Below are 10782 nucleotides of genomic sequence, written 5' to 3'. Positions count from 1 at the left end.
TGTCACCAGAATTCCTTAGTTCTCCTCTTCCCAGGACCCCCCTAGAAGAGCCCTTGCCTGCCCTGAGATAGGAAGATAGTTGTGAAGCCATGAGCCTGTCATCTTCTCAGGTAGTCGGCACCTGAATAAACCCCTTTCCTTCTGTCAGCCCCTGTGTCCTGTGTTTGGCTTCGTGGCGCGCGGGAGGCAAGAGAACCTGAGGGTCCTTCGGGCTGGTTTCCGTTAGAACCCGTTCTATAGCTCGAGTGGGTGATTCTTCATCGCTGCCGGGATGACATTTCACTCCTCAGCCTGGTTCGTCTCCGGCTTCTCTCTCACCCAATTCCTAGCCACAGGAGCTGGTTCTGAAGACACCCCCTTGTTGCCAGGGCGCGGGCAGTCCTCACTAGACTCCCTACAGCTTTGCTGTTGCCTTTGCCTGGAACACACTCCTGCCCTGCTGCCCCTTCCTCTGCTGGTTCTTACTTGAGCATTGTTTCTCAGAGCTCAGAAGGCTGAAGGTCCAAAACCAAGGTGCAGACTGATGTGATTTTTGATGAGAGCTCTCTTCCTATCTTGTAGACAGCTGCCTTCTCTTTGTGTCCACACCTGAGAGGGAGGGTGGGAAGGTAGGAAGGAGAGATGGGGGATAGGGAAAGGGGGGGGGGGAGATAGAGAAAAAGAAAGAGGAGGTTGGCTTTCTGTTCTCTGGTGTCTCACCTCATAAGGACACTAATCCCATCAGATCATGGCCCCACCATTATGATCTTTTTTTAAAAATATATTTTATTGATTTTTTACAGAGAGGAAGGGAGAGGGATAGAGAGTTAGAAACACCGATGAGAGAGAAACATCGATCAGCTGCCTCCTGCACACTCCCTACTGGGGATGTGCCCGCAACCAAGGTACATGCCCTTGACCGGAATCGAACCTGGGACCTTTCAGTCTGCAGGACGATGCTCTATCCACTGAGCCAAACCGGTTAGGGCCATTATGATCTTTTTAAAACTTAATTACTTCATTATAGGCCCTATCTCCAAAGACAGTTATATTGGGGGTTAGGGCTTCAACGTATGAATTTAAGGGGACACAATTTAGTTCCCGGAAACTATCACCTGTGTTCTAGGAAAGCCACAATCCACGTGTGTTCCTAAAGGCCGGCTGGGCCAGAGGGAACTTGGAGAGGCGTTCCCTGGGGTTCTGGGTGAAGGAGAAGGTCTGGAGGAGGGGAGGTGCAATGGTTAGAGTGGAGAGAAATTCTAAAAGCTTTTCGTGAGCATGGCAGAGGCCTCTGGAGGTGAGACCGGACCTCTTGATGGAGGCCTTGAGTGTTTCACAGATGCGCTGGAAAAGCTGACAAGGTCTGAGGCCTGTGAGTTTCAGGGAATTCCAAGACTTGAGGCACTGAACCTACTGAGGTGACGAGGTCGGGATGAATGAAGGCGTAGCACCTGCCCAGGTTAATCTGGACCCCCTGAGCATTCTGACCTTGGAACTTGCACATGGACCTTGAGGAGCAGCAACACATCTAAGAAGGAAGGAGTTCCTTGTGAATCTTGCAGGTGGGGGCTCAGAGGACACAACATTCCACCTAGGGAGACACGAAGGACTAGGGTTGCCAGCCACCTCGCCACGGAAAAGTTTACCCTCCTGGGCCATGGTGGTGGTCTTTGTTCCCACTGAGACTTGGAACTGTTTGGGGCAGGAGGTGGGTTTCCCACATTTCCTTTCCACCAGCCCCTTATGCCTGTTTGATCTGGGGCCTTGACGCGTTGGTTGAATGTGAGAGTGGGGGGAAATGGGATAAGGTTGCTAAGAGAGTCAGGAGGCTATCCACAGAATCGGGCCTCTGCACATCTTGTGCATCAGTTCTCAACGAAGTGGCTGAACCTGTTGGTGAATTGGCTCGGGGCTGAGCCGTAAAAACCCTGGGACACACATGGACTTGACCTCCTTGTAGTTTTTGCTCCCTGGTTCTGCGTACTGAAACTAACCATCCCTGCTCGCCTAGCCAGCGTCCTCCGTGTGCATGAAAGAATTACGTTTTGTGGGTTCTGCCCTGTGCGCCCTGCCTTCCTCTGTTCTTTCCAGAGCTCTGTTTGAGTTGTTACCTTAATCTGCTTCTCTCAGGTTTTGCAATACGTTTACTCAAAGAAATGCTTTTTATTTTTTAACACATTTTGTGCTCGTTGACAAATGATATTAAACATGTAAGTCTCCTTTAGAGTCGAGGGTTTTGTGTGGTAGAGTTTCCTTCGACCATAAACGGAAAGATTGCTTCTTAGTACAATCACCGTGTAATTACTCAATCACTGATTCACATACGTATGAGAAAAACACGTTCTTTATTAGAAGGTTCCTAGAGCCACAGCCTAGGCCGGCACGAAGCTCCGAATGTCATCCATCATTCATGTGTGGGGTGCTTGGCCAGGTCAGAGGGCAGAATTTCCTTTACTTGGCATGAATTCCCCGCAGAACAAATGCCAGCCTCCTCATGCCACTTGGGATCCTGTTCCTTCCGTTATCGGGGGAAGAATCCCGTGCGTCCTGTACTCACCGGCAGACACGCCCGGAGCTTCCCCGGGACTCCAGGGAGGATCCGCGTTCCCCGCACCCAGGGGCGCCTGTGGGGAGGGACGCCGCGCGGGTTGGGCTCCGCCTGGGAACGAGGCGCAGCGTCCGCAGGGAGGACCCGCCCCGTCGCGGGGAGGCGGGCGCCCGGCTGCGCCGCGGGGCACGAGGGCGTGGGCGCGCGGGCCGGGACCCGCTGGTGGGACCGCTTTCCCGGGAGCCGGCTTGGCGCGGCCGCCGGGGGAGGGGAGGGGAGGGGGGGGCGCAGGGCAGGCTCAGGCACCGCCCGGCGGTGATAAAACTTGAGAAATAGCGCGGAGGGGCGGCTCGGCGGCTCCGGGCCAATCGCGTCCCAGCAGCGCCCTCGCTCCCAGGCAGACCAGCCCGAGAGGCGGGCGCCCGCACACCTGCCGCCGCCGCCGCGCTCCGCGCTCTCGCTCCTCACCCCGCGCCCCGCGCTCTCGCTCCGCACCCGCCCGCCCGGATGGCAGCCGCCGGACCCCCGAGCTCCCTGCGCGGGGCGCCCTGCAGGCTGCTGCTGACCCTCGCGGTGAGTGGGGGCCTCGGAGGCGCCCCGAAGGGGAGAGGGTGGGTGCGCGCTGGTCCCCGGCCGAGGAGGGGTAGCGGGGAGGCACACCCCAAAGATGATGAGCTTCCGAGCGCTGCTGAGCTCCGTCCTGGGCGGGTGGGGACGGGCCCGACGCTGGGCCCGGAGCGGGGGACAGAGATGCGGCTCTGGAAGGAGGACCCCAACTGAACTTGGTGTTTGGGACCCGGTGGATGGATCGCAGCTCCGCTCGCTCCCTGCGCTCCGGCCGCCCTGCCGCTGGGGGGGGGGGGGGGGGGGGGGCTGAGGTCCGCACTCCGCCCGGGCCCCGGGCTGGCTGGCCAGGTGGAGGGGGCGCTTGGGTGGAGGGAGTGGGGAGAACTTGGCCGGGAGTTCAGGATCCCCCCAGTGAGCAAAACGCAGAGCTGAGACGCGTCCAGGGGCTGCCCTGCCCCAGCGTCCCCAGGAGCGGGCGTCCGGGCGGGGCCGTGGGGGCGATGCCTCTCCGTCCAGGCGTGGACTTTCCTCTGCGAAACGGTGTGCGGGATTCGTCTCCCCACGGTTATTCGCTCATACTGCCCCCCTCCCCCCCTTCTCCCCCCCAACCCCAGAGCCACCCACGGGGGGGGGGGGGCGCGGGGCGGCGGGGCGCTGGACTCGGCCTGGGGTCCGTGGGGGTGGGCGGGGCGTTGGGATGGCGCCCAGGGGATCGGGTCTGGGTGGGGGTGGTGGGACTGGGGGAGGCTGGGTGTCACGTTGGCCTCCGCGAGGACCGCCCAAGCCCAGACCCAGCCTGGGGTGTCCTGTGTCCTGGGCCCGGGAACCCTGCGACTCAGGACGAGATCCGCCCGGAGAGGAGGTTGGGACGCTTGGAGGATTTGGGGGACATCCAGCAAAACATCCGGGGCTCCGGGGAGACCAGGGGTGCACTGGGGACCTGCTGGGAAAGGGAGCTGGAGAGCCATCAGGGGCTTCCGGGGCCCCAAAGATGGGATGCCCACCCCCCCCCCCCCCCCCGGAGAGCCCCCCTGGCTCCCGAGTAGCTTGACTTTGGCTGCGGGGACTGTGGCTGCTCCCCTGCCTCCCCGCAGGGAGACGGGTCCCAGCTTTGCCCGCTCTTTGAAGGAACCAGTTATGAATATCAGGGTGATAGTTGTGACCTAAGGCTGTGGTCGGCAAACTGCGGCTCGCGAGCCACATGCGGCTCTTGGGCCCCTGGAGTGTGGCTCTTCCACAAAATACCACGGCCTGGGTGGGTGAGTCTGTTTTGAAGACGTGGCGTTAGAAGAAGTTTAAGTTTAAAAAATGTGGCTCTCAAAAGAAATTTAAGTCCTTGTGCTGTCGGTATTTGGCTCTGTTGAGGAATGAGTTTGCCGACCCTTGGAAGGTATAGTTGTGGGCAAAGAGTCATGCAAAGGAGCGCATCGGCCTGCCAGGCCACTGTTCCCACCCATGTCCCAGCGACCCATCCCTCTTGACAGTGGAAACTGCCCTCCCGTGTGTTCCTTTGGGACCCATCTGCAGGTGTCCAGCTTTTCTGGGTAAACGCAGCCCTGTGGTGTTCTGTGTCTGCTCTGAGAGGGGGGCCGGGGAATGGGGCGCAGCAGACCCGGAGGTTTCTGGTTCCCAAGATTCCTCCCATCGCTGGAGGGGAGGGCGCGGTGCAGGGCGCTGCCCCGGTGCAGGGTGGGGGGTATTGGGGTGCGGCCAGGCAAGAAGATGCCTGTGCACCTAGAGACAGATAGCATCAGCTCCAGGATAGGACACCCAGCGAGGACTGCTTTGAGAACAGTTTCCCCAAGTTTAGCTTAAAGGTGTAGCTGGAGATTTTTACAGGGCAATCGTGGAGCGCGCATAGCCAGTCCTCTCCTCTGACATCCCCGGTTTGGAAACACCTTCACTCTCTGTCCAGTTTGGGTAAATGAAGACCTCTCCTGACCACACCATGTCTGTACTTCCTCTTGACTCATCCGATCACCAACTTTTCAGCCTCCTACCTTGGCATCACCCTGGAGAAGCACAGTTGTCACTTTATAGATACCTTAATGGGGCTCTCAGAACAATCCCGTGTTTGAAGTGAGCTCTTCAAAGCACAGCACTGAGGCTTGTAACCTCAGCCTTCCCCCCCCCCCCCCCCCCCACCAGCTCCGTCCTGGGCGGAGGAGTAATTCCACGTGCACTTCTCTCCCCTCTGCACCCTTGCACCTCTGTAACCTGCTGCAATCCCCCAGGACCCCCTTGTCCTCCACACACAAAGAAAAGAAGAAAAAAGGAGAGGGGGACATTCCGCACGCAACAAAAATTGTCAGGGATGGTGAAAAGTGACTTGCGTTAGTTCAGTTCCTGAGATGTCTCTACCCAGTTGCAAACACTAAGATTCTTTTAAATGTGTGCTTAATATAGTCCACCATATAAAACCTACCTTGGGAATTACATTGTTATCTATTTTATATTAGAAAGAGTATGGAATGGGACACAGTTAACCTACCTTTTTGCTAAAATGGCTCTTCTTCAAAAGGAAGGAAAAGTGTTGTTGTTTTATAGCACACCATGCTTTCCCCCCGGGACTATATGAATTCTGCCCGAAATCTGTGTTGACAAATTGGCATTCTACCTTTCCAGATTTTATAGCATTAATGAAAGGGAATGTGTAATGTGTTCCCTTTACCAGAAAGACTTTTTTGTTGTTGTTCTTCACAACAATGGATGTAGTCATCTTTTTAATGTAAAATTGGGTATAATACGTCCTGTTATTTTTTGCCTTAGTGAAAAAAGCTTAAGGCAAATAAAGGAAGTAAATGAGAACTAGTTTATAGTAAAGCCACAATATTAACGTAGTCAAAGTTTTAGTATATATGTAGATCGATATATTTAGATCAGCGCATTATCCGCTACCTTTTCAAAAGGAGACTGTTGCTGTTCACAGAGATACAGCTAGGTCTGAATCACCTTCTGAACCACTAATGCCTCTAAGCCCATGCACATTTTTGGGCTCTGTTGTAATTCCTTGGCACTTCGGTATTCCATATATGGCACCTGACTGTGGTTAATCATCCTTTTCACTTAACTGGAATCCCATCTTAGAGTTTGCTAGAAGAGAAATTTAGTAGAATCATCTCAGCCCTGAGAATGCACAGGTAAATCTTACAAGTTACCTTGGAGATGATAAGAATTTGAAAGATGCTGTTTCTACTTTGCAGAAGGCGGTGTAACAGAAAAAATTATGAACTTCAAATTCCGTAACTATTATGCTCAGTCAAGACAACGTCTTTATTTTTAAGACATCCCATACATTTCAGTTACTTGAGCTTCTTTTTCCTTCATTAAAAAAGGGTGTTCCTTTAGAAGCCCGCCTTGTACATTCACTCTAAAACTGAGCAACATGCAAAAGTGAAACAACCTCAGATACCATCTTTAGTCTTCACTCTCCTTTTGACATTAGTCTTTTCTATCAGTATGTAATGATTTGTATGATAAGCTTTTTATCATTCAATTAATAAAATTGGGCAGTACTGTAATATGAACCAAGGCAATTTATTTTCCCAGACTACAGTAGATAAGACTTTATATTAATCATTTTAAAAAATTTAAATTGTTATATTTTGATTTAAAGTTGTTTGCAACTCTAGGTTATATAAGTCAGATATTTAAAGTTGTCCTGAAGGGTTCTCCATTAAAGGAGAGATTTTTGTAACTCAAATAGCCAATCCATAATTCACCAATCTTTAAGAAAGTCTTTTTTATATATATATATATTTTATTGATTTTTTACAGAGAGGAAGGAAGAGTGATAGATAGTCAGAAACATCGATCAGCTGCCTCTTGCACACCTCCTACTGGGGATGTGCCCGCAACCAAGGTACATGCCCTTGACCGGAATCGAACCCGGGACCCTTCAGTCCGCAGGCTGACGCTCTATCCACTGAGCCAAACCGGTTTTGGCAAGAAAGTCTTTTTGAATGTTGCAGTTTTTATTGGGCACTCTTTTATATAAAAGTTATTTTTAAAATACCTTTAAAGGTCATTATTTCACCATTGCTAATCTAATTATGCCTTACCATTTTTCACTTTATTTTCGATAACGTATCCAGTCCCCACACATAGAGTATCAAATCACTTACTTTCAAGAAGCAAGAAATAATTGAAATCTATATATGAATTTCACCTCTTTAAAAATGATATTAATGAATTAATCACATATTCTTTCTCATGAGATACTATACAACAATGAAAATGAACTACTGCTGTATACTCAGCATGCATAAATTTCACAAACATAGTCTGAGCAAAGAAGTCCAGTTGTACACAATAAACATGTGACTGCATATATTTAAAAGCCAAAAGTGGGCAAAAATACACCTGTATCTTCTTGAGGGAGGGAAGGAAATGCAATTGGGGAGAGGCCTTGAAGATAGCAGTCATGTTTTATTTCAAAACAATGAAGGTGGATGTTCTAGTTTTCATTTTATTATTTTAAAAGATACCTATTTATGCTATATATAGTCTTCTGTATTTATGTTTTAGAAAGAGCATTAAAAAAATAAACAAGCAATAGAGAGAATGAACAAAGCCAAAAGTCCTTTGAAAATAAAAACCTTGCTATGATTGAGCAAGTAAAAAATAGGGAGGCACAAATCAAACAACATTAAGAATAAAAAGGGGGCATACTTATCAAGAGGACAAATGTTTTAAAAAATACATAATAATAGTAATAGATTATTCAAATTAATTTGAAGACAGAGTTGGGCAATTTCTTACAAAATTCAAATAGCCAAAATTGACTCAAGGGGGTATACAAAGTCTAAATAGACATAGAACTGTTAAAGACCTTGAATTAGGAGGCCAAGCACACACCTTCCCTCACATCCATCAGGCGCAGACCTGTGATAGGAGAATTCTTCCATAATTACCTGGAACAGGTAATTTGTACCTTATATAAGCTATTTCAGAGAACAGAAAAAAGTTAACTCATTTTATGAGGATTGTATGAAGTTGAAAAGTAGTAGCTTGATCTTATTTATGGACATATACTTAAAATACTAAAATAGCAGGAAATGAAACCAACAATGTCTTAAAGATTATCATGTCCTATAAGGTTTAGCACAGGAGTGGAAAGATGGTTTCACATTAGAACATCTATTATTGTATTTTAACATAGTGATATATTCAGAGAGAGAAGAACATATTCATTTCAAAATAAGTGGATAGCTATCTTTATTGTTATAAAAATTCTGAGCAAGCTAGGGATATAAGGGAATAACCCTTCTTAATATAATGAAGCCTGCTTAAAATGAATGAATGTGTGAATGAAAGGAAAAGAGAAATCCTCAACATTAATGGTGAAATGCTAAAAACGTTCTCTTTGAAGTTAGAAACAAACCCATGTTGGTCACTCTAACTGCTTTTATTCAGCAATCTACTGAGGTACTCACAGGCACGCAGTGAGATAAAACTCTAATTGCCATTTTGCCTGCTGTAGGATTAGCGTCGTGGGGGATCCAGCGCTATCTTGACAAACTGCTAGAGCTAATAAAAGTCAGCAAGTTTTCTGGATGAAACAAATCTGAAAGGTTTTTGATCAGCTGGTCATTACAAAATTGTGGAAGCGTAGAAGTCTGAATAGAATGAACCAGATGACAGGGATTGAGGTCACCGGAACAAATACCATGTTTATTTTGGTCTTTGGGTCCCTTGCGTTTCCACAAGGATTAATGTTGGATTGCTGCAATAAATAAGTAAATACATAAATACATAAATAAATAAAAAAAAGCTATTTGGGATTTTGATGGAGATTGTGTTGCATCTATAGATGTATTTTGGGACTGTGTCCTCTGATGTATGAAGATGACCTATCTGTTTTGAAGGGCATTGTTTGATTGTGCTTTCAGATATTTTTATTGCTAGGGTACAGGAATGCCACTGACTCGTGTATTTTGGTCTTAATGTTCTGCAAACTTGCTCAACTCATTGATTATGAATATTAGTTTGGGGTGGACTTCTTAGGATTTCCTATGTGCAAGGTCATGCCATCTGCCAATAGAGACGAGTTTACTTCTTTCCCAGTCTGGATGCCTTTAGTTTGTCTTTTCGGTAATTCCCTGGCTGGCAGAGCTGCAGGCAGTGCTGAATGGAGGGGTGAGAGCAGGCGTCAGATTGTCCCTCAGGTCAGAGGGAAGCAGCCCTCCGCGGAGCGTGACGGCAGCTGTCGGTTTTCCGTAGATGCCCTTGCTCCGGTTGAGCAAGGTCCCTTTTATTCCTAGTTTGTTCATTACAAATGGGTGTCGAATTTTGTCAATTGCTTGTTTTACATCTGTTGAGATGATCATGTAGTTTTATTCTGTTTTTTTAAAAAATACTTTATTAAGGTAAGATTTACATACACAAAGCTGTACGTGTTTAATGGTACCGCCTGGTGAGTTAGATAAGCATAAATCTGTGACATCACCACCACCGTCTGTGCCATAAACATATCCATTACATTCACAAGTTTCCTCCCACCCTCATTACTATTGTTTTAATAGTAAGTGTACAGTGCAGCATTGTTAAATATAAGCACTGTGCTATACACATCTCGAGAACTTACTTACGTTGCGTAACTAAAACCTTGTTCTTTATTCCGTACCTTATTCACGCAACTTTTTTTTTTTTTTTAATTCTAGGTCTTCAGTTTTGCTTGTGAAGCCTGCAAAAAGGTGATATTCCATACACCTTCTGCACTAGAGGCAGACAAACTGGTGGGCAGAGGTGAGCAATTTAAAAATGGTGTTTTTAGGACAGAAATGTGGTTTCCCTCCCCCGGAAAGAGCAGCGTGCCTAATCTGTGCATTGCGGGATTAGCCGGCATATTAGTAATTAGAGACAACTCGAGATAGTTTAAATATATGTTTCTGCTCTTCATGCCTGCACTGGATTTGAGCTGAGTGCTAAGGTGCCAAGCCCTGTGTCTGTGGTCGTTCGGGCTTTGAGGGTCTAACAATGACATGCAGACTTACATGTGGAAAGAGCCCGGCATCGCTGTAGGACTGCAGCCCTGGAGAAGGACAGGGAAGGCCTGAGCGATCAGGGCAGGTTATCAGTCCGGGGCTGCCTCCGGGAGCATGGCAAGGGGAGCCGCTCCATTCAACACAGAACCTAGCCCAGCTGTGGGCAAACTACGGCCCGCGGGCCGGATCCGGCCCGTTCGGCTGTTCTATCCCCGCAGAGCCGAAAGAGCGGAGGGTTCTCTTGCTCTCCCCTCCGCTCCTTTACTTTGAATGTATATTAGTTCACACAAACACTCCATCCATGCTTTTGTTCCGGCCCTCCGGTCCAGTTGAAGAACCCATTGTGGCCCTCGAGTCAAAAAGTTTGCCCACCCCTGAGTCCTAGCCCTTTGCATCCTGAGGCGTTAGGGAGCCTCAGACATTCCAGCAGCAGGGAAGCTTGGCCCAGGCTGACGTTCTCTGTGGCACAGGGACTATTGGAGGAAAGAGTCATGATAGGTTATTTTAAAAATATATTTTATTGATTTCAGAGAGGAAGGGAGAGGAAGAGAGAGATAGAAACATCAATGATGAGAGAAAGCATTGGTCAGCTGCCTCCTGTACACCCCACACTGGGGATTGAGCCTGCAACCCAGGCATGTGCCCTGACCAGGAATCAAACTGTGACCTCCTGGTTCATAGGTCGATGCTCAACCACTGAGG

General features: G+C 48.7%; 1 protein-coding gene across 2 annotated transcripts in view; it reads left to right on the top strand.

Moving 5' to 3' along the window:
• Positions 1–3027: 3027 nt before the first annotated feature.
• The window catches only part of DSC3 (desmocollin 3), a gene marked incomplete at its 3' end in the record, with an annotated part of 39566 nt that continues 31811 nt past the window's right edge, over positions 3028–10782 (top strand). For both annotated transcript variants that reach the window (XM_080684834.1, XM_080684835.1), the window contains exons 1-2: positions 3028–3100; positions 9757–9841. In XM_080684834.1, the coding sequence (XP_080540960.1) occupies positions 3035–3100; positions 9757–9841 (151 nt within the window). In that variant the 5' untranslated portion in view covers positions 3028–3034. The remainder of the gene's footprint in view (positions 3101–9756; positions 9842–10782) is intronic.

Source organism: Plecotus auritus, assembly GCF_963455305.1.
Source record: "Plecotus auritus genome assembly, chromosome: 8".
Classification (NCBI taxonomy): Eukaryota; Metazoa; Chordata; class Mammalia; order Chiroptera; family Vespertilionidae; genus Plecotus; species Plecotus auritus.
Note: the sequence above shows the minus strand (reverse complement) of the source record. Positions and strands in the feature narration are given on the sequence as shown.